This window comes from Cibotium barometz, chromosome 39 (assembly GCF_041138505.1).
Source record: "Cibotium barometz isolate CiBa-2024 chromosome 39, ASM4113850v1, whole genome shotgun sequence".
Classification (NCBI taxonomy): Eukaryota; Viridiplantae; Streptophyta; class Polypodiopsida; order Cyatheales; family Cibotiaceae; genus Cibotium; species Cibotium barometz.
The window spans coordinates 13,007,137-13,032,236 of record NC_141084.1 but is presented as its reverse complement, the minus strand read 5'-3'; the positions used below and the strand labels follow the sequence as shown (position 1 = coordinate 13,032,236).

The 25,100-nt window shown below is 39.7% G+C and overlaps 1 protein-coding gene across 1 annotated transcript; it reads right to left on the bottom strand.

Annotated features, from left to right (window-relative positions):
- Positions 1-4,453: 4,453 nt before the first annotated feature.
- LOC147615743 (bifunctional nuclease 1-like) lies at positions 4,454-14,347 on the bottom strand. The gene is made up of 10 exons (XM_086778326.1): positions 13,648-14,347; positions 13,377-13,547; positions 13,107-13,159; positions 12,942-12,998; positions 12,804-12,869; positions 12,510-12,581; positions 12,301-12,419; positions 12,114-12,205; positions 11,951-12,006; positions 4,454-4,805 (listed from the first exon to the last, which is right to left on the bottom strand). The coding sequence occupies exons 1-10, from the start codon at positions 13,940-13,942 to the stop codon at positions 4,800-4,802; spliced, it is 987 nt and encodes a 328-aa protein (XP_086634452.1). The 5' UTR covers positions 13,943-14,347; the 3' UTR covers positions 4,454-4,799.
- Positions 14,348-25,100: the final 10,753 nt, after the last annotated feature.

Here is a 25,100-nt window from a genome sequence, read left to right as displayed (position 1 = left end):
ACGAGAAGTAGCCTCATTGACTATGGAGCCTAAACCTAGTAGAGAAGGACCCATTATGGAACATAACCTACTAAAGAAGAGTTGAGAATCATGGATCAAGTTCTCTTAATGATAATCAACTTCTTAATGAGAGCTAATCCTGATCTAATGACAACAAAATTAACATAACTAATCTAAGGTGGATGATACCTAAGTGAACTCGTGTGATGATGAGTGTGTGCTAATTAAATTGCACTCCCAGGGTTTATTTAGGATTTAACTCCACAGTAGCAGCATCCCCATTGATTCATCACTCGATCTTAAAGCAAGTTAATTATACTCCAAGATGGATTAACTTGGACACATGGAGAAACTTGAGATAGGTGCACGTGGTATGTTCATTGCTTGAAATGGCTCCCTTATATATGAGAAGGTACACCCTTGGGATTGTACATCAATGTGGGATAATTCCCTTTGCTCATATGGCTTCATGTTAGGCTTTACTCTTGTTTGGCTACTCATTCTCACTCCCTACCTCTTCTTTGTGCTCAATGGCAGCACATTTCTCAACACCCATCCCTTGGTGTCATTTTCTTAGGCTACTGCAAGGTAGTTAGATGTGAGTTTTACAATATATTTTCACTCTCCCCCCCTCTCATTTCTAACTTAGATAGATAACTCAAAAGCTCTTTAGCTTCGTTGCTCTCTAACTCAAAGGTTATTTTAGAGATAGTCGAGTTAATTTTCACTCCCCCAAGGTGCTACTTTGACTACTCTCTGGTGGTCGAGTGTTTTCAAAACATATCAATTTAACTACTCATTTGCTGGCTTTTACACTATATGATTTAGATCAAGATAGTGGTTGGTAAGTCGAACTAGATGCACTTTTCCATTTATGATTTACACACATATATTCACATCCTCATGTGTTTGTGATGTTTTTACAAAGGTTGTACTTCTCCTTTTCACATATTAGCGTGCTTATTTGACTACTTTTACAAAGATTTTGTTGGAGAAATACTCCCTCTTGATTCAAGTATTTTGTCAATGACAATCCGGTGTCAGTGTGGATGTCGAGAAAGGACAGTCAATGTTGTTATTGAAACTTATGACTACATTCTTATCTTGGTTTTACAAAGTGTGTGAACACTCTAGTGCAAGCCTTTTTACACATCACCTAAGACCTAAGATCTTAAAACCTTATCTAGTTCCACTAATTGGTGGCTTTGAACTGCGCAGTGATGAACAAGACACTACTTTCTCTCTACCAAGAGTGATATTATGCAAGTCGATATGTGCGATGATGTTATGCAAGTTGATAGTGGTCGCCTTCTTCTCTTGGCTGCAACTCTACTTGATGAGCTCAAGTTTGCATTGTTTTAACGTTTGTTGTAGCTACACTCTTGGGCTTGTGTGCAGCTTTGGGTACTTGTTTTTGCTGCACGTTGAACATGACTGCTTGCTACAAGCCATCTAGAGGCTTTTTCTCTGCTTGCTCTCTATCCCACTTTGTGCTTGTGGTGGACAGCTGGTTAGCTCTCTTAGAAACTTGCAAGCTTCTCACTTATGGTGTAGCTTTCCACAACAATACTCAACTGTAGTCCTTGTTCCTCACTGTTGCTTTTCTAAAGTGGCAATGCTTTAGCCAACTAGTCCTTTGTAAGGAGGGTTTTGGCCACTCATCCACAGGAGATTGCGTTAATAACTAGAAGAAGAGAGAGAGATTACACCAAGAATATGAAGCAGATAGATAAATGATAAAACCAAAAACAAAGTAGATAGATAATAATAAACCTCAATGACTCAAAAAAGAAGAAAAGAACGCCCTAATTTATTATAATCACATACTAACTACTTACTAATACTAAAGAACGCCCTAATTTATTATAATCACATACTAACTACTTGCTAATACTAAAGAACAAAGCTCTGATATCATGCTAAGAATCATGAATCAAGCTCTTCTAATGATAATCAACTTCTTAATGAAATACTAATCTTATTCTAATGACAACACAATTAACATAACTAATCTAATATGGATGATAACTAAGTGAACTCATGATGATGAGTTTGTGCTAATTAAACTATACTCAAGTACATCAATGTGAGATAATTTTCTTTGTTCATGTAGCTTCATGCTAGACTTTGCTCTTGTTTGACTCCTCATTCTCACTCCCTACATTTTCCTTGTGCTCAATGACACCACGTTTCTCAACAAGGACCCATTATGCAACCTAAACCTACAAACCCCTTTTTCGGAGAAGTAGCCTCATTATCAATTGCCATTCTTGTCAAACAAGACCAATCCTCATCATCCACAACTCCTTGTAACCAAAATTCTGATTGGCAAATTCTATCCGTGGAGAATAAAACACCTAAACATGAAGAACCCCCATAAGAGGTTCCTGAAAAACCTATACCCAAGAGTCAAGTAGCCTCTCCAATCAAGTCATAATCCTTATTATTGACAACCACCTCAAGAGGGGGTGCCACAAAGATTACTCAAGACTCGTAATCTTTGTCATAGACAACCACCTCAAGAGTGGTCGATACTGCAAAGATTGCTCAAGGCTCAAGGATATTATGAAAGTGACACGGTATCCTTATCACAACTATTAGTACCAAAAATATGCAATGATTAACAAGTAAATTCTCATTTCTTTACAGTGGCATTCCATTAGAGAATCTTAATATGCTGTGACGTCCACGTAACATTGTGCACTTCATTGTGATTTTAAACGCATACAAAAAGAGAAGGAAGCAAAAATCCACCTATGAAAAATAAGATAACTTGGTGCAAGCATAATCTCGAGAATTGGTTGCCTTCACAAGTGTGAGTACACAATCTTCTTTTTAACTAGTGGATATCTTTGATGTAAAGAGTCCAATATTTGCTTGCTGTCAAGTAGATACTTGGATACTAGCATATTTGATGATTCTCTGCAGAGGCACGTTTTTAGTAGATATATCTTTGAAGAACACTTCATCCCTAAGACATAATTGTGAGTGCAACTAGTAAAAGAGCACAATCAAATGTGCATATACCAAAATATGTGTGGATTAAGTGGGTTCTCTCTTTGTAGTATATGAATCCATAAGAGAAGCTTAAGATGTTGCGAGGTATACAACCTCACTCTAGTAAATATTATGTATGTCTAATTCTAAAGGCATAAAAAAGAGGAGAAAGTAACACTTTATCTTCAATATTCTTACCGCCGTTTATCGCTTCCATGGAGTGCCCCACTGGGGGCAATACCCATACCTGTGTTTACATCACATCAGTACAAGCTTGGTAGATCGGACATCGTTCAATCAACAATGCATTTGTGCACCCTACTTTACACCACCTACACTGAACAGTCAGAATCACAGCACCATAAACTTAGCACCACCTCTTCTTGATGATCTTATTGTACCACCTCCTACTATACAAATCTCATGTCAGCTGTCTGAAGACCATTTGCAGCTGTAAGGTTTGCTTCATGAAAGCTTTATTGATGATTTCTCATTTGAAATGCTGCACAGGATGTTTGGACCTGCACTCATGTAGACTGCGGTCTAAATTGTTGGGAGGGCTTTGAAGGACTTTCTTTAAGACTTTCAAGTCCTTCAAAGGCTCTTGAACATTCTTTACCAAATTATCAAATCTGAGGAGAGAACCAAAGCACAGAGATCCCACAGAAATAGCTTGGGCTCAGAGTTCCCTCGGAAATCATTTGGGTTAGTGGACCACCTTTCTCTTACATGACAACTGACATGTCAAGCTCCTTCGGGTTGTTGCCCCTAACAAAGAGCCCAGTCAGCCCTTCAAACACTTGGCCTCCACCAATATATCAGAACAGTCCGTGCATTACAGGATTCTAAACTAGCATGACAAATGAAAAGCAGTTCATTGGATTACACAGCACGACTCATCTTCAACGTCTATACAACTGCATATCCATACAGGGTAGATTTCAATAGCACTGCACACAAACAAAGTGCAATATACATCTCACAAACATTTACTATGCACACAAATCAAAAGCCTGCTGCTTTGTAGACTCGGCATTGCTTCAGAGGAATGCCCACCCACCATCATCTTCAGCCCCATTGAGAAGCTACCCTTTACGAGGGAGGAAAACAGTATCCATAATATGCAATTGCAAGCATGACACACTTCAGCCCTAGGATCCAGGTCAAAAGGAACACAGGAGACCAGACTATAAACACTCCAGTAAAACCACACTACATCTTCAATGAATTTATAATTACTGTAAACGATTTCACAACATTCAAGAGATGCAGGTACCTCTGCTTCTAGGCAGCTTACATACTCATGCACCACCCTTCATCCAAAAAGCATTGCAGCCATGGATCGTGCATGAACAGGCATCCTGCCAGTCCAACCGCTGCCCTACTAAAATCTCTTTTTCTGTGCATAGACTTGAAAATGGCAAAACAACACATAAAATTGAGGCGCACATCTCATAAAGGAGCTGAAATCCGTTGATGTACTTTCCTGCCATTTTGGCAAAAAAAAATGTTTCTGTTCAGCACATGATGTTTGATTGCTGAATTTGACCACATGTAGTGTCGTAGTATAATGAACAATCCCACTGACAGAATTTGGACGACACCCCATTGTAAACACATACAAGTGCCACTACTAAGTGGGAAACATGTCCAACATTTTAGACCTGTCCTAGAGAATATTTCACATTTTATTTAATGACACATATTTCACATGGTAGAAAACTAGTATATACAATTACAGGTACCACTGAAGATAGTAATATTTACAGCAGCTTGTATAGAACACAATCCGAAGACCTTTGTTATAGCTGCAAGACAAACAAGCCATGGTTACAAAACCATGTGAAATAATACAAAAGGCACAACAGGAAACTCTGTGAATGTGTTGCCCTTCCCTTGTATTCAACCCATCAGAGCTTGGAGTATATACAAAACTTGGAGGATGTGCGCATGGTGCAACGAAAAGAGGCCACGGGGAGGGGCGGGGAGGGCCTAAGGGGGGTTTTAATTTTGGGGGGAGGGGGGACATTTCAAATTTCTAAGATTATGATGCAACAATATATTTAATTATAATTGCATGGAATTCTATGCAGGAAAGTTTCAGTGAACACACATGTTGCTCCCTTGTTTCCAACCCATTAGAGCTTAATATATATATATAATAGGATGCATATACATCGACTAACAGACGGATCTTTTATGGAAAAAATATATATAAGTGCCTCCAGATGGAAAGATCCCTGGAGATCAAGACCCTATTGTCAGAGAGCTAGCCACTACCCTTGCTTGCATGACAGGGCTTTAGAGCAATCATTGTATGCAAACGGATGTAAAAATTTGCTTCTCGATGTGACTCTTTCCCCTCTACAAACATGAAGCCTCCCTCATACAGCGCCAACCATGGAGAGAGCCCCACCCCTACAACATTAGGACTATTTTCTTATGGAAATATATTTTTACTAATGGAAGGGTTTCTGAGGGGGAGGGATGATATTAAAGAAAACGCAAAGTTCATTTTTGTAAGACCCCTACCCCCTAACATACACAACAATTCTGACAGCGGAAGGTAACAGCAAGGGGGTAGACTGCCTCACTCTGGCCCTCTCCTAACACTATCTCAATGAGCTGGTATCTCAGTATCAGTCCTCTCATGAGATACTGTGAGAATCCTTCGCCGAGAAATGCAAGGGGATTCCACCAAGAATTTCTACGTCATAAGTTTCTATAGCTAATCACAGTAGATTACTCTCCATTAATTCTCACAAGCAAGACCATCAAGCGGCTCCTCGGGCTCATCTTGAGGTACCGTGCTCCTCGAGTAATGAAGACAACTACTCTAAATCCTTATGAATCCTAGTTCCTAACTGGCAGGTCATTTCCCCAAAAATCCTCAACTCTCACCCACGTTCCTTAAATCACTCAATGCTCAGATCCTGTGACCAAGCCATCCAATGACCAAGCCTAACCCCACAAGACCCATGAGTTAGCAAACCACCAGACCACTTAGTCAAAGGATCCAATTATTCAATTTTGGGTCTGGATTGTGCCCGGGTACAAGGGAGTCATGCTACCTAGATCCACTAGCCAGCACTGAAATAGTCATATAAGAAAAACAGAAACACCGTTCATGAAAGAATAATACTAGAAAAATGATACTTTATAAAATTTAATCGAAGTAAGATTGCCACCAGATCCAATGGGTTACGCTTGATCCTTATTCAATCAGATGCACTGGGCTTTCACCCATGCAATCATCAAATAACCCATCTAAGTTGTTTGGGAAGACATATCTGGCAAACATGCTCCATACACCCAGAGTCTCGTAACCTCTGCACTGGCAAATAACAACGCCTAGAGATAAATCTCTGCACTGGCAATGCCCAAGAAGTCCAAGGATCCCTCCATTGGCTCAATGACGCCCAGGAGTTCTGCAAACTCCTGCATTGGCAACACAATAACTGGAGCATGGATCCACATCTGTCCGAGATGGGTCAGAACTCGGAGGATCTTCGTGTGAACATACAACTTCTTTTCGGCCTTTGAGGTACCATCACAGACAACATCTGTGCCCACATTGTAATACAATAAAATATAAAACAAATAAAGCATGATCCAACCAGAAAACAACCATGCACCAAAAGCAATAACCGATCCTGTTCAGACAAGACCTTCAGTCTTTCTCATGGTTTCCATATTTGTATCCAGTCCAGTGTTAATCTAGCAGATTCACTGGGCAATATTTCCAATTCACAATAATACTCGGGTCTCATCAACCCATCATTCGGGCCTTCATCATTTCCGAATTCAAAGGCACAGCACATATTTCTCATTACTTGTGTATTTATGCACATCCCCTTATTTAAAAATCAATCTCAATGATCAAGGTACATTCAAGGCACAATGTAGTCAAGATTCTCAGGTAATTCCACAAACACTCCACATATTACTCACAAATTTAATATATACCTAGATGAATCCAATAACATGCCCAAATTCACCTTATAAGAAAGTGCAATTTATAACCTCATGGTAGTCATCCATAAGACAACCAAACATCAACTCCATCATGCATAGTATGGACTAGATACTACAACATCCCCACTGATGTCAACAATGCCCAATAGTGGGTGTAGAACTTGGTATGAATATGTGCTCCCACACAAACCCCCCATGCACCGACACATAAGAGCATACATTCATACAAAGGTCTGTGTACTAAGTTTCTATCAGAGCTCCAGATTCTAAGATCATTCTAGTGTGAGATGTGCACTTAGTACATAACTACCAAACTTATTCATTTTGTACACTATTCCTAGGGTTTATTATTCAATCACATTCACGTGAATTTCTGAGTTAAACCCAAATGTGCACCTCCATGCACATGCACTTTCTTTTTATCTCTAACTAAAATTTCCCAAGTGCGTGCAATGTGCACATCTATGCACATGCACTTCTTTTCCTTTCTATTTCTATAATTCTATTTTAAACTTCATTTTAAGCCCTTCTAAGCTTAATTAAAGTTCAATTACTTGCACTATTAAATTATTAAACCATGGGTTAGACTATATCTAAGACTATGCCTAGGATCAATTTAATTTACTATGCACCTTAGGATAAATTGCATAAATTATTCCTAGCCACTCTTAGGATATGCAAAAAACTCAAATTAGCCCTAAACTATGAATTCAACCCCTTTTCCTAAGCTTAAAAAATTAACTGAAGCCTGCAAGTTAGGTAGGCCTAAAATTTACCCAAACTTAGGTTGATTTTGTATTGAATTCCAAAGCCTATGAGTCAATCATTTACAAAGGATAAGATTCTATTAATTTATTAATCTCTGAAAATATTCCAAAGGATCAACATCATCTAAAATGGTGGATATACACTATTTTAATCAATTAAATATGCATATGGATAGCATAGAGTAAAGAGATAAATAGATCATTAAAATTTCAATTTCTTATTCTCTGTTAATTGTTCAGAGAAAAGAAATTACAAGAAAAATTATAAATTTCTCCAATTCTTAAAAACTAGACAAAAAGTACAGTTTGTCCTAAAAATTGACAAAAGGAATGAATTAATCCAACACCAATTTGAATAGAGGCTTGGATTTGAATTTGTATGCTGCAATAGACTTCCGAAGAGCTCCAAATCACCAATAAAACCCATGAGTTTTTCTCCTTGACTTCAAGACCCTAGACTAGCTCAAATATGATGCAGATATGGACAAAAACCTGTACTAGAAGTACTAGTATCTTGCAAGTACTACAGCTAGGCATTAACTAGGCAAAATAGTATCATAATGACTCTCAAAGCTTCCTAGAAGCAGGCGTGGAATAGAAATGAAGGGGAGGAACCCTTAAATACTTCTTGCACTCCAACTAACTTCCCACATGCATGGAATTACATGCAATTTACAGGCTGCCCTAACGATGGCTACTCTCTTTCTCTCTCTCTTGAAGGCTGCCCATGAAGAATACCGGCTGTTGGGGACTGTTTTGGAGGCTTCCATCGCGAAGAAATACTGAAGGCAAGGGTATTTAATCATTTATTATGATTTCTAGCCATTGTACTTATTGTACCAGCCTTTGTACCTGCTGTACCAACCATTGTACTGGCTATACCAATCCTTGTACTTGTTGTACTTGTTGTACCACCCATTGTACCGACTATACCAGCTTTTGTACTTGCTGTGCCAGCCACTGTACCTGCTGTACTCGGGCCCCAAGGCAGCAACTAGGGGGAAATAGCCACAATGAACCTACAGGAGCTAGAGGCATACATCAAGACAATGGAGGACAACACCAAGAAGTTATTGGGCGAACAAAAGAAGGTGCTGGACAAGGTTTTGAACCAACATGAAAAACAGTTGGAAGGCCTCCGCAAGGAGATACAGGGAAAGAACAACAAGATTGAAGAACTGGAAGCCCAGGTGAACCACCAGGAAGAGGTGATTCAGATGTTGAAAGAGACCCAGCTGCAACAAACAGGAATGCCAGAGGCTGCCCCAATAATAGGGGAACTCCGGGCAAAAATGGAAGCCCTAAAGGGTACGGTCAAGGACCATACAGTAGAGGAAGGGGAACTGAATATTCAGGAGGGTTTAAGGACTGACTTGGAGCAGTTGAAAGCTGCGAGTGATAAGCTGCGGGAAGAACTGCAGACCACTAAGAAAGATTGGGTGGAGGTGGTGAAGAAGCACAAACCCCCACAGAGCATCATACATGAGACTCTCAAGGAGGAGAAACGCAGGAAGGATAGGGCCCTCCATGTGCGTGTACAGGGGCTACAGGCGAGGGCTTCCCCCAAGGAGGATTCCATGACGCTTTGCCAGATGCTAGGAGTGGACGGGATCGCCCCCCCCCCCCCCCCCCCCCCTTTGCAGATACATGGAGGGCAGGCAAGGATATGACACGAGAGCGGCCCCTCATCATTAGATTCCCTAATGCCACTAGCAGACAGGCCTTCTTAGAAAGGCGGGCTGCCCTCAAGGGCACACAGGTGTACATGGGAGATGATCTCACTCCAGCACAGGTGGCACACCGGCGTGAGGCGATGGTGACTGTTCATGAGGCCCGCAAAGCAGGCAAGAGAGCAGGCAAGTGGGCTATCTACAGAGATGGTAGAGTCATTATCACTGAGCGCCGTCCCAAATAGGGACGCGGGGCCTATGAGACCAAACACCTGAGGTTAGCAGTATGGAACTACAATGGCATGCTGTGGTCGAATCCAGGAGGCTTGAGCGAGATTCTCAGAGGCAGGGATATCATTTTTTATACAGAGACTCATCAGAGCCTTGAGAGGGGCTTACCATACATTGCCGGGTATGAGTGGGAGTCAGCTTTTCGAGGCGAGACCCGCACATCATCAAGAGTACATGGCTCTGGGGGGGGGGGGGGGTAGCTGTCCTTTTTAGATCCCATCTCCGACAAATTCTCAGCATCGTCCGGAAGGACGAGGATGCCCGATATCTTTGGGTGTGGCTACAGCTTAGCAGTGAGACAGAGTCATCCACATTGCTGTGTGTTATTTTGCACCACGCCACTCCCCTTACGCCGCACAACATGGCCAGTCACCGTACTTGCCATTATATGGGGATATCATGGAGTTCTCACAACTGGGGAAGTCCTCCTGCTCGGGGATTTCAACGCAAGGACGGGAAGTAAGCAGGTCCCACTACTCAATCTAGACGACCCTATCAGACTACAAGAGCTGGACATCACTGACACGGGGCTGCAGCAATCATCACATGACCGTGAGGAGGTCACACTATATGGGAGATATTTCTTAGAGCTGGGAGCCGCACATGGTCTCATTATCTATAACAGGATGTCCCGAGGGCCCTCCTCCGGCGCCCTCACCTCCTTCCCTCACTCAATAGGTACTAGCTCTGTGGACTACCTTATGGGATCTCCGGCTTTGGCACACCTTCTCCCTGACTTCTTCGGGTCACACTTCTATTCCCAACACAAGAATAATAGCTATAAAGCTTCCAAACTAATCCTCTGTTGTTCTTCTCACTAGAAGGCTAGTTAATAAATGAATTGAGTGTTAAAGAGCAAGTCAGTCTCAATTTTCTCAACCTCTTAGTTTTCAATTCGATCAAGAGACTTAATGGAGAAAGCCTGTGATGAGCCTCCAATTGGTTTCCAAATGCGGTTGTAGAAGTCTCTAACTTTATATACTCCCACATAGAAGTTCCAGTAATCTTCCTCAGTTTCTTCCTCGTACTCAATAGAAACGATTCTTCTAGAGCAACCATAAGTGCTTCTCCCTACCCAAAATCCCCTAATTGTTCTTCTACTTCATCCATAACTCTTTACCTTTGCCAGTAAGAGTGGACACCTTAATTTGAGTATTTTAATTTCATTTATAATTTGCTAGTAGAGTGGTAGATCCATGATTCTTCTCAATGCACTCTATTTTTCCTCCTTTTTTTTTTTCCTTTGCTAGTAGACTGGTAGATCCACGATTCTGCTCCATACACTGCAAGGCAAAGAAATGGGCTGCAAATACATATAGCAAGCTAGCTGCAAACTTGTGGCCCAGGCTAAATTAGGGTTCACGTGCAGCGGGCACACCAATTTCCCAAATTGAGCTTTGAAACCAGTAAATCAGACTCACTTATCGCTAATTGAAGTATGGGGCTGCTCGATTTCGTGAAATCACTGCCTTGTTTTACAAAATGGCCTTGCATGGAGATAGTACCATTCACCAGTTGGCACTGTTACTTCAAAAATAATTGAGATATTTAACTAATGCATAATCCTCAGCCTAATCATTTAACAATCCATAAACACTTGCAATTAACTAAGCCTCAATGAAGAGATAGACACAACAAGATCCTCAATACAAAGAAACTTCCTTCTATTTACCATATCCAACTTCTCATGGAGCGCGCACAATTCTTTCCTCAATCCCCTTTTCAGGCTTCTTCTAGAAATTACCTTCCCCATTGCTATGACCATTTTCCCTTTAGCCCAGTGTATGCCAAGTGGCACTTTGAAAGCTTAGTCTTTACACCCCTTTGGTGTACCTCTTACATATGGCCTTGGGCATACCCCCTAGGCACTTACTTAACAAAAGAACCATGGCCACTTGCACACTCATTGGCAAGCCCTCTGGGTCTTCTATTTACGTAACGACCTTAGGCCTTAGAAAAAACCCATCACTACAAGACATGTAACAATACATGATAGCACAACCTAGGTACAAATCAAAGAAACTGTGATGTGCCAGCATCAGGCAAGAAAGCATGCATTGATATCCACATCTGCGGCTAAACTGTTGTGATGGTGCTTGCACAAGGCCTACAGTGGTCTGCTGGTCCTAACTTTGAAGCTCACAATAGTCACTTCTGTTGACCTATGCAGGCACAGGCTACAAGACTAGGGGAAGAACACGAAACCTAAACCCACAACACTCCAATGGCACAGAGTCACAAGACTTCTACCTGTCGAATTCGTGGTCTCTGGGCCCGAAGGCTGTTCAACTCATCCCGCCAACGAGCTTCACAACTCACAACATGAGTAGTTAGAAAAAGTCCATTGACTCTACACTCTGGCTATATTTACATTGCTTAAAACAGCACCCAGTACATTACACAAAGTCTCAACCTGCATCATTATACCGCTCTTCGATAACCGCTACGAGCATGTTCTTCATGAGAGTTATCTCCTCAGCTATAGGATCACGACCATTCTCAGGGCTGCACAACCATCCCCTTCAAATTAGAATGAGAATCAAGTAACTCACATTACAAACCATGAAAGAAGCTGGACAAAAGATACAAAGCAAGCTCACCGGTCTAAAGCAGATTTATGGCCATTAGACTTCAATATGTCTGCTGCCACTCTAGTAGCGGCATACACAGGCTTCACAGCATCAGTGTACACTATATCTTTATTCACATAAATGGGTACCTAACATCACAAAAAATTCCGTAATCAAAAACCTCCACCTTGCATACACAAAAAAAATAAAAATAAAAAAACAGTGTTATCACATCGTACCTTACATCTTACAGCCAGATTTATGGCATCAGAAGGTCGGGCATCCACACTTTGCATTTCCTCCTCATCTGGCTGTACCATGCAAGCCAAGTACCTGGTCAGAATTTACTCTGTGCACAAGAGAATGTGATAATTGGGAAAATATATCCCAAAAAAAAGCTAGCCAAGCCTACCGCTCGGGCTCATGTTCAAGTCATAAACTACTCCCACAGTGAAAGCATCACTTTAGTTCAGCAAGTACACAAGTAGTATCATTAACATAGGCCTGAAAAATTTGGGAAGACTTTCTCATACCCGTCCTATAAATATGCGGGCGAGGTAAGTGTCAGCAACTCTCTCTGTCACTCTCACCATTCGCACCTGCCAAGAAAACTTCAAATGAAGGTCCTGAACAAGAGCTAGGAACAATAAGTACAGACATTAAAAACTGACCTCAAAGTTGAGAGAGCCCACAAGATCCCTCATAAGGTGATACTGATTTGGTCGCACCTAAAGGCACAGTGCCAATTAATAATCAAAGCACACCAGGGACAGGTCAACTTAATCTCACAAGACTAAAGATTATATCAAATTAAGGACCGTTCTACTATGCAATACCGTTGTTTCTTCTCCATGAATAGCTTTCATTAACATACCAATTGCAACGTCACCTGCTTGTTGGGTCAAAGAGTAACAGAATATGTTACCCAATGATCAAAAACATGATTTCATGTGCAAACTAAAAGCCTAGCAGTTTACAATATCGTTAGGCATTTGAATGCATTTGTAGGTTTTTTATCAACCTGTACATGGAAACACCCCGAGTTCTACTCACCAAAAAAACTCTAGCTCCACTCACCGAAAAAAAAAAATTCACCGAAACCATACCTACAATGATAGGCAGCAAAAGTTCGGTCTCACAGATGATCTTCAGGAAAATGGTTGGGTTCCTTGATCTGTAAAGAAGCCTTCCCTTGGGAGGGTTGACATGGTCGATCTCTACCTCGCCTCCATTTGCTAGGGTCATGAAAAGATGGCCCTCAGAGGGCAAAAGGCTCACTGGACAAATTGTAAGACCAGTTACGCCACGACAAGATGCAAGATGGCACGAGCTACCAATCTGCAGCAAACAGCACGGAGAAGTCTGGATCCATGTTACCTGCTTCGACAACGTGAGCCTCCAGATACTTGGAATCCTCATCGTCCCATCGCCGGCTGCTGCTGCTGCGGGGACCATTGCTGCTGGGTCCATTGCAGCTCGAGCAGCGGACGAGAAGGGGCATGGATCGGAGCTTCACAAACGAGGCAGGGAGCGGCGATGCTGTCCTCAAGGCCGCCCCGTTGATCCAGGGCCGCTGTGGAGGAGGGATTGTAGCGTAGAAGCAGCGGCCATACATGGCTTCAGAGTACAGAGGGGCAGACGGCGATGCTGGTAGGGTAAGAATTGCTTCCATGACGAAGAAAAAAGGGGATCGGACTCTAAAGACTCAGCGCAGAACAGAAGAGAAATGAAACCTTTAACCCTTAAGAAGCTCCCTGCACATAGGAAAGGAGAAGAAACACCCTGAGGAAGCAAAACCTAACCCTAAAGGAAGCTGGCTGCTCAGAGCACAATATCCCGAAAAGAAACAGAGCAAATTTACAAAGCTCTAGGCACAGAATACAGGGAAGCAAATCCTCACAAAGAGTAGCGAAAACCCTAAAAGCAAGCAACGCTTCTGCACAGAGAAGAAAATGAAGAGCGTCCGCAAAGCTGACAGGAAACCGTATCGACAGAAGAAAATCTGCAGCAAAACCTAAAACAGCAGACACAACCTACAGTCAAAGTCAACCAGGGAAACAGTAACTGCAAAAAGCATGAAGATTAAAACTTAAGAAAATAATCATGCTAAATCATGTAGATACTTTTGCCTTCCACTAAGAAGGAAAAATAAAAATGTAGATTTTGTTTGTTGGCCTGTCACATGTCAAAGCTGAGAGCCTTTCCCACGGCCTAGTTAACTCCATCGTCTCGTCATGTAGCTTGCAATAGTATGAAATGTCATATTCCTAGCTCTCAGGGCTAGCCCAATTAACTCCATCGTTGTCAACGCGTCGTGTAACTTGCACTAGTATTAAATGTTAGATTCCTAGCTCCTTAGGGCTAGCCCAAATAACTTGTCGCCGTGTAGCTTGCAATAGTATTAAATGTTAGATTCTTAGCTCCATTCTCATGGTCTCTTTCTTCCATTAGCGTTTAGTTTTAGCCAAGTTTGTGAATCAAACCTGTTTTTTTCGACATAGTTACATGTTGGCTTTGCCAAGTTTTCTGATGTTGAACCATAGGAAGGTGTCATTAAATGCTTGGTTTTGATGCCTCTGTTAGGGTCTCCAATGACATCTCCCTTACCCATTGAACTTGTGAGGTTGGACGAGGAGATCCCTCACCCATGATAAACACAATGGTAGTGGGCAAGGATTATGTCTAGAAGCCTTTAAGGTGACCCCTGCCTCCTTTGTCTAGTCCCCCACTAGTTAGGTATGGACAAACAATTTGCATGTCCAACTCCTCTCCCCCATTCCCCACACAAACAGGATTGTTTCTCAACCGATTCCGTTTCAACACGTTGCCCCTACTCTTTCCTTCGACGTAGCTGGGCTATATAAACCATGCCTTACTGAAAACCAAAGTTTAAGCTCACCTACAACTCGTTGTTTTATAGATGATGCTTGTGATACCACTATCTTTCTTTTTACACCATCCAAATGTCCAAGCCTTAGATAGCACTTGAAGAAAGTTCAAAGCATATGTTACTTGCATGGCAAGAGCTAACTTTACACTCTCGCAACTTTTGCAAGATCCAAAAAAAGATTGGCCCTTAAAGTCGCAACTTTCGCAAGATCCAAAAAAAGATTGGCCCTTAAGTCATCAAATGGGTTTCCACCTTGACTCGAAATTTGCAAATCACCTAGACTGTGTTCTCATGGAAAGTATTAGCCATTTCATTTTGTGGTATAATCTAGAAGCATCAATGACAATAATTTAGGATACCACATTGCATCTTCTTCTTTTTTTGGTATGATCAATGACAAAAATGTAGGATATCACATGAATGCACAGGACATGGTTTTCAAATTAGGTCTAGGTGTGCCATATTCCAATAAGCTTGATTGTGCTCTCATGGAAAGTATTAGCAATTGCATCTCCTTTTGTTTATGGTATGATTTAGAAGCATCAATGATAAAAATGTAGGATATCACATGAATGCACAGGATATGGTTTTCAAATTAGGTCATTTCTTAGTCTTCATGTTTGTAGGAGGTGTAGTATTTACAAAGTTCTAATTAACTTTTATTAACATTAGGAGTGTTAGATCTTCATCTTATAAATAGGTATATATATATATATATATACCTATAAAATATAGCTATTTTATATTGTGAAATGGACGTTTCCTTATATGATACCCCTGGGTCTACAATGATATTGCTATAAATATAATTATTTTATTTACAATGTGAAATTGAAGTTTCCTTATGAGTGACACCCTTGGGGCTATAATCATATTGTTATAAACCTCAAGCCTTAATGATTAGGGCCATCATTGGCAAACCTTGTTTTTTTTCTAATTTGGTGCATTATGTATGTTTTTGTTGAATTTTTCAACTCCATGAATGCAACTCCTAGAAAAACTAGCACGCCAAATCAATTTATCTATCATGTGATCTTGTAAGCTTTCTTAATCATGAGTGTAAATTATAAGGTTGCTTTATCCTAAGCGTAGACACTCTTAATCAACAAAATATTATTGATTATATTCTAGTGAACTTGCTTGTGAGGGTTCTCAAAGACCCATTACATCTCTTTTTGTTCGTGATATAATATAGGAGCCATTGCATCTCCTTTTGATATAATCTAGGAGCATCATTGAAAAAATGGTATGTTATCACTTGCATGCATATTGTTCACTATCAGAGCACACCACTATAAGGGATGATGGTGGCTAAGGAGGATGGAACTCCATCATGACTAGAGTGAGAGAGAGAGAGAGAGAGAGAGAGAGAGAGAGAAGGGACATGTAGAGAGAGAGGGAGAGAGAGAGAGAGAGAATGTAACAATGCTCGACAATATTGGACAACTCAAAATGATGTTATATTATATTACTTCAAATCAAGTGCATGCTTTTGTAGGTTTATATCACACAAATCATACATAACAATAAAGTAATGTCACATGGCACACACTTATCTTGTCCAGATATAAGGGTGTGTTTACACCTAGGTAGGTGTTTACACACATATATGAATAAGGTCACATGCACACATCGGGTAGACACACATACAAGCTCTGAAATACTCAACAAATACCCCTTTCGGAGCGAAGGTGTTGAGACTTGAATGCAAAAGGAATGACCAACCCCTCTAACTTCATGACATCACTATAGAGAGGCGACCTTGCCACGTGCACCTCTTGCGCCATGCTAGCCCCTCAATTAGCTTGTGAAGCTGAGGTTATCGCTCAATCACCTCCTGTGCCATGCTAGTCCCTCAATTAGCTTGTGAAGCTGAGGTTATCGCTCAGTCACCAAACAACTCTATCGAGGGTTTTATGGAAATATTAAAAGCTTTTATAACACCGGGTGGTATAAACACACACGACGAACATTTATTACATATGAATTTCAGGGGACGACCCGGGCAGAGGACCCATGCCTTGCACACATAAAAACATAAATATTTGTGGGAGGTTAGATCCCCCCTTCAAACATATGTTGATGAAGATGCCTTTTGTGCGACATCGACACTAAGCTATGCTTGGCCAATCATTTTAGGCTCAAGGGCTGGGGTAGAGAACCCGGAAGACTCTCAATGTGTCATATGAGGCTTCAATTAGTTAATAAAAAAGCCCCAATTTTAGGGTTTGTGGAGGCTTCAATTTGATGTCAATAGATCAATTTTTTTGAAAACCCTTGATTGAATGCTAGAGAGCTTAATTAGAGGATGATCACCTCAATTTGAAAAGGCCCCAAATCTAAAAATCAAATAAGGAGTCTATGGGATTTTGGGAACCTCCTTAAGTCTTGATAAATTGCTGAAATTTGGACAATGTCTAAGCTTCTTCATCTCTAGTAAATATGTGACTTAGCCTACCCTAGGTAATCGTGCAAGAGATCATTTCTTGTGACTTTGAAGCAAAAGACCGGGTGTTTTGAAAATTAAATGACATTAGCCTTGTATGGAATTATGAGATGTTAAATTTCCTAAAGCTAAGGTTGGTAAGATAATTGAAATATGTGAATATTAATCAGGGAAAAATTTTAAATAGAAATTAATGTGGGATGGTGACACTTGTCACCACCTTCCCACACAGGAGCCACCCCTCCCTTCCTTATGATTTTAGAAGCTAGTAATGGGATCTTTAACAACTTCTTGCATGAAAGGCGCCGCCTGCAATCCATGGGAAGAGAGAGAGTGCTTAATTGATTGTAGATTAGAGGCAAGTTAGTCATGGCATAACCTCATCTTTGTGATGATTCTGGTCACCTGCACACATCTGAGAAAGGAGTTTAACTATTGATGTTTTGGCCACCCGATGTACCTAGAGTGGGATGTGATTGTAGAAGCTAAGGGCAAGTTACATCTTATTAAATGTTAGATTCCTAGTTCCTCAGGGCTATCCCAATTAACTCGTCATATAGCTTGCAATAGTATTACATGTTAGATTCTTAGCTCCATTCTTGTCATCTCTTTCTTCCATTAGCGTTTAGTTTTGGCCATGTTTGTGAATCAAACCTTACCTGAGTCGTTATTTTCGACATAGTTACATGTTGGCTTCGCCAAGTTTTTTGATGGTTAACCATAGAAAGGTGTCATTAAATGCTTGATTTTGATGCCTTTGTTAGGGTCTCCAATGACATCTCCCTTTTATTGATTGAGCTTGTGAGGTTGGATGAGGAGATCCCTCACCCATGATGAACACGATGGTAGTGGGAAAGGATTATGTCTGTAGGCCTTTAAGGTGAACCCTACCTCCTTTGTCTAGTCCTCCACTAGTTAGGTGTGGACAAACAATTTGCGTGTCCAACTCCTCTCCCCCATTCCCCACACAAACACGATTGTTTCTCAATCGGCCTCCATTCCAACACATTGCCCCTACTCTTTCCTTCAACATTAGCTAGGCTGTACAAACCATGCCTTACTGAAAACCAAAGTTTAAACTCACATGCATCCCAAGACCTACTCATTGTTTTATAGATGATGCTTGTGATGCCACTATCTTTCTTTTTACACCATTCAAATGTCTAAGCCTTAGATAGCACTTGAAGAAAGTTCAAAGCATACGTTACTTTTGCATGGCAAAAGCTAATTAGCTATACTTTACACTCTCGCAACTTTCCTAATATCCAAAAAAAGATTGGCCATTAAGTCATCAAATGGGTTTCCACCTCGACTTGAAATCTGCGTAGCACCATTAGTTTTGAGCTTGGTTGTGTTCCCATGGAAAGCATTACCATTTCATCTCCTTTTGTTTTGTGGTATAATTTAGAAGCATCAATGACAATAATTTATGATATCACATTGCATCTTCTTTTGTTTATGGTATGATCAATGACAAAAAAAATGTAGGATATCACATGAAAGCACCATCGATTTTGAGCTTGATTGTGCTCATGGACAGTATGAGCCATTTTATCTCCTTTTGTTTTGTGGTATAATCTAGAAGCATCAATGACAATAATTTGGGATATCACATTTATTTATGGTATGATTTTGAAGCATCAATGATAAAAATGTAGGATATCACATGAATGCACATAATATGGTTTTCAAATTAGGTCATTTCTTAGTCTTCATGTTTGTAGGAGGTGTGGTATTTACAAAGTTCTAATTAACTTTTATTAACATTAGGAGTGTTAGATCTTCATCTTATAAATAGGTATATTTACAGTATATATATATATATACCTACAAAATATAGCTATTTTATATTATGATATGAAATGGACATTCCCTTAGAAGTGACACCCTTGGGTCTATAATGATAGTGCTATGAAATATAATTATTTTATTTACAATGTGAAATGGAAGTTTCCTTAGAAGTGACACCCTTGGGGCTACAATCATATTGTTTATAAACCTCAAGCCTTAATGATTAGGACCATCATTGGCAAATATGGGCTAATTCTTAGGTGTGTAACTAGAAAAAAATTTTGGTACATTATGTATGTTTTTGTTGAATTTTTCAACTCCATGAATGCAACTCCTAGAAAAACTAGCACGCTAAATCAATTTATCTATCATGTGATCTCGTAAGCTTTCTTAATCATGTGATCTCGTAAGCTTTCTTAATCATGAGTGTAAATTATAAGGTTGCTTTATCCTAAGTGTAGACACTCTTAATCAACAAAATATTATTGATCATATTTTAGTGAGCTTGCTTGTGAGGGTTCTCAAAGAGCCATTACATTTCCTTTTGTTCATGATATAATATAGGAGCCATTGCATCTCCTTTTAATATAATCTAGGAGCATCATTGAAAAAATGGTATGTTATCACTTGCATGCATATTGTTCACTATCATAATATAACACCATAGGTATATTGTTCGCTATCAGAGCACACCACCACCCACAGGGGATGATGGTGACTAAGGAGGATGGAACTTTATCACAACTAGAGTGAGAGAGAGAATCAACTTGTAGAGAGAGAGGGAGAGCAAGAGAGAATATAGGCAATGCTCGACGATATTGTACAACTCAAAATGATGTTATATTCTATTACTTCAAATCAAGTACATGTTTTATAACCTTATCTTTTGACTCACACAAATCATACATAACAATAAAGTAATTTTACATGGCACACACTTATCATATCCACATATAAGGGTGTGCTCACACCTAGGTAGGTGTTTCCACACATACATATGAATAAGGCCACATACACACATGGGGTGGACACACATACGAGCTCCAAAATACCCAACAAATTCCCCTTCAGAGCGAAGGTGTTGAGGCTTGAATGCAAAAGAAATGACCAACCTCCAACTTCATCACATCATTGTACAGAGGCGACCTAGCCATGTGCACCTCCTGTGCTATGCTATTCCCTCAATCAGCTTATGACCGAAGCTGAGGTTATCGCTCAGACACCCCCCCCCATCTCCTATCTAGGGTTTTATGGAAATATCAAAAGCCTTTTATAGCATAAGGTGGTACAAACACACACGATGAACATTTATTACATATCAATTTCGCACATGAAAACATGGGAGGCTAGATCCCCCCTTCGAACATATGTCGATGAAGATGCCTTTGCGGCACTGACACTAAGTTATTGATGATTGGCCAATTATTTTAGGCTCAAGGGTTGGAAGACTCTCAATGTGTTGTACGAGGCTTCAATTAGTTGATTTTATCCCAAAAAAAAAAAACAAAAAGCCCCAATTTTTTGGGTTTGTAGAGGCTTCAATTTGATGTCAATAACTCCAAATTAATTGAATGCTTGAGAGTTTATTTATAGGATTATCACCTTGATTTAAAAAGGCCCCAAATCTAAAAAACCCTAATTTTTATTTGAATTCTCGCATGTTTTACTAATGAGGGAGTGGAGAAGGCTTTATAAGCTCACAGGCCTTCTAGGGGTATGTAGACCTTTGCCGAGCTGCTCAATAGAATAGAGTATCAATCCTTGTTGTACCAGTTGTGCCAATGGTTATATAGGCCACCGATGTGGAGCTTGCCTTGAACCAGTAGATGAACTAGCAAACTGAAGTCATCGACGGCGAGAACTGTGTTCTATGTTGTACTGCAAGCTTGACTCACATTGTTGCCGTGTGTTGCAGATGACTTGAAAAATTACGAGCTTATAACCTTAGGTTTCATAGGCTTATTAAAGCTTATTAGGCTAAGCGAACTGAGCAAACAAGAGAGCGCACTGGTAGCCAGATCGATGGTAACACGAACAGAAGAGCGCTAGGTAGCAAAAAGAGACTCAAGTGCAGCGGCACAAGAGGAGGAGGAGCACAACAAGTAAGATCAAGAGCAATAAAGAAGGTGGAGAAGATGCATAAAGAACAAAGGAAGAAGAAGGCAACATTGAAAAGATGAGGATAGTCGGCTCTTATACCATGTTTTTTATTAGAGCACACCACAGGTGATGATGACGAGACTCAGGAAGATGGAACTCCATCATGACTAGAGTGAGAGAGAGTGAAGAGAAGAGAAGAGAACTTTTTTACGTCGTAGGAAACTATCCCAAGAGACCAAATTGATCTATCCGACAAGATTTGAACTCAAGACCTTTGATTCAAGAGGGAGGGAGTGGGAGAGAGAATGAAATAATGCTCTATGATATTGCATAACTCAAAATGATGTTATATTCTATTACTTCAAATCAAGTACATGCTTTTGTACCTTGTCTTTTCACTCACACAAATCATACACAATAATAAAGAAATCCACATGGCACACACTTATCTTATCGAGATATAAGGGTTTGTTCACACACTTATCTTATCGAGATATAAGGGTTTGTTCACACCTAGGCAAGTGTTTACACACACATACATATGAAAAAGGTCACACATATGAGCTTGGAAATACCCAACACATACAAGATGGTTTTCCATCTCGGCGTCTACTTATAGTCTTCATAATTATAGGAGATGTATCATGAACCAGCTTCTAATGTATGTTGATCCACATTAGGGGTGCTAGATATTGATCTTTTAAGAAGATATATGATACATGATATATATACTCACAAAAACATTCATCTTTTAAGTAGATATATGATATACATACTCATAAAAACATGTGCGGTTGCTAGATAAATTGTTACACATTAGAGGTGCTTGATATTCATGCTTTAAGTAGGTATATGATATGCATAACACAAAAACGTGTGAAGTAGAACCATTCTAAGTGACATACCTAGAGTTATAGCCTTACTTCCATGAACATTGATCCTAGAGTTATAATCTTGTTTCCATGAACATTGACCCTTAACGGTGGTTAGATTCATCGGCACACATACGAGTTGATATGGACTTTATATCATTTTTGTTGTAATTTTCTAGCAATAAGAATGCAGTTTCAAGAAAAACTAGCATGCCTAACTTCCAAAAGAACAGGTTTTAAAAAATAGTTTGCATAATAGTGTATAATAATATCAAGGGGATAAAAATAGTGGCTGAATTGGATTCTAATCAGCAATGTCAAAAATATTAGAAAGAAATACAAGGTGCTAGTCAGCTTAAAGCCAAAGAAAATAAAAGTTAGTAAAAATATATGCACTTAGTATAACACCTTGCATGTCCAAGGGCTTGTATGAATTGAAAACCAAGTTCAGGGTCACATCACTCGAGTGAAACATAGGGAAGTGTTGCTCCCCTAAGACACATGAACCTTTTGACACAACTACGCAACTTCTAGTGAGGAATAAATGGATCAAACAGAGGAAAGCATGGACTTGGTGGATATGTAGAAGGAACTCCTAATCCTATTATACCACCCTCATTAACCACAGTCTAATAGGGAGAGCCTTAAATTATTAAAAAAAAACCATTAACTGAAAACCCTGTCTAGGAGGGACAACAAGAAGTTTTAGAGTTAAGAAATAATGCAACTTCATGGCAACTTTAGGGGACCTTGAAATTGGCTTATACCCAAGAGCCTTTTTACTTGGAAACAAAGCAAAACGAGACTAAATTGTAACTTGATGAATTAGTAATTGAGGAAGACGAAGATGATGTTTTAATGATGTTATAAGGATTCACAAAACAAGAGCTCCTAAACACCAACAAATGATGTTATAAGGATTCACAAAACAAGAGCTCCTAAACACCAACAAATGATGATATATATATACCATAAGCAAAAAGAGTTAAAAGAAAGGATGAGACAACATCATCTTAGTAAAAATCTTACTCGAAAATACAACCTAGTAGAAATTAAAATGATGTCGTAAACAAGAGCTTTTAGAACTTCAACAAATGTTGATATATATAAACCATAAGCAAAAAGGGTTACAAGAATGGGCCAGAAAACATCATCTTAGTTGAAAATACAACCTAACAGTCAAACTTCAATGTAAGGGAATGCATGGAAAATTTTTGTTTCATAGCATATGACTACATACAAAGTCAATGAATCCTTGAAAGGAAACACGATCTCTTTATACGTCCATTAGTTGTGGAAACTTTAACTAAAACTCCTAAATTTGGTATTGAGACCTAAGATAAAGGAAAAAGACCAAAAGCCTAGGTCATAATGGAAACTTTGATTATGCCAGACTCAATAGTGGCACTAAAGGGTCTAGTACAACAATTCTTTAGCAAATGGGTGAAACATTGGCTCAACTCTTGAAGGAATCTTTGAAGCCTAATGTAGGAAGAGTTGTAGAGGCTATGAATGGTAACAATTAGAGTAAAAGAGTCTCCAAGAGTAACAAAAACCAAAATAGTCAGGGTGCATACTATGGCATTACATCCCCATATACCAATAACAACATTAAGTTTCCAATTAAGAATGACAATTCCAAAGCTAGTCATTGATGACTATAGTAGGATGACATATATTAAAAATCCTTGGAGCTTGAGTCGATGATATCACCTTTTATACCTAAAGCACCATTTTATGCAGTGGTGGTAGCACATGAACTATTACAGACACCTCAACATCTATTTGCGACATATATGTTGAGATTAGCCCAAGAAATAGAAGGGGGATGGTAAGAGAAATTCAAAGAGGTCCAATAGGTAATTAAATTGATCCAGGTCAAGTGGCTAAATTGATGCACAACTTCCAAGGAGAACCAATCCTAGGCAACTTTTGGAAATCTTTACCCAAATATGTGAAGCGGATGAGTTGACTAAGGTTAGAGCATTTAGTCGCACATTGGATGAAAGACTAGGCGTTGGTACAAACATCTAAAAGGTGAGGACAAAGCTACTTTTGAAACCTAAAATCAGCCTTTATGATTGGATTTGTTCAAAGTGGAATGTAGCTATGCAATTGAGCAATATTACTCAATTTAAGAATGAAAGTGTGTGTGAGTTCATAGCTTGGATGCATAAGGAATGAGAGAGGATGAGTGAAAATACATTGTTATCACAATTTCTTATTGGATTACATGATTGTATTTAGGATCATATAATTTGGAAACATGATGTCTAACCATTTGACTAGACGATAGCATGAAAGATAAAGTAGAGAAGAGTGGAATCTCCTTTAATTATGTTGCAAGTTCCTAATCTAGTTTCCACGGAGCAACTAATTTCTCAAATGTTTGTTGACGAGCTCAGTGCTACATTGTTAGAAAATTTGAGACCGAAATTGAAAATTGATGTTACAAGGGGGATAATGTAGGATATGCATACCTATCCCCATCGACAAAGTGCAAGCTATTAAGTCATGGCATGAGAGAGCCAACAAAGTATTGTATTGGCTATCTATTAGGCATATCGATAAAGATCTAGTGTGGTGTGCAATTTGTCACCACCAAAACTACAATGTTGCCATATATATAGGTAGTGATGTGTGTGAACACACTTAGGACCGCTGGGGCACGTTTTCCCTCCTTAGGAGGTTTTTTCCCACGGCTTGTATATACGCCCATCATTCTAGGGCT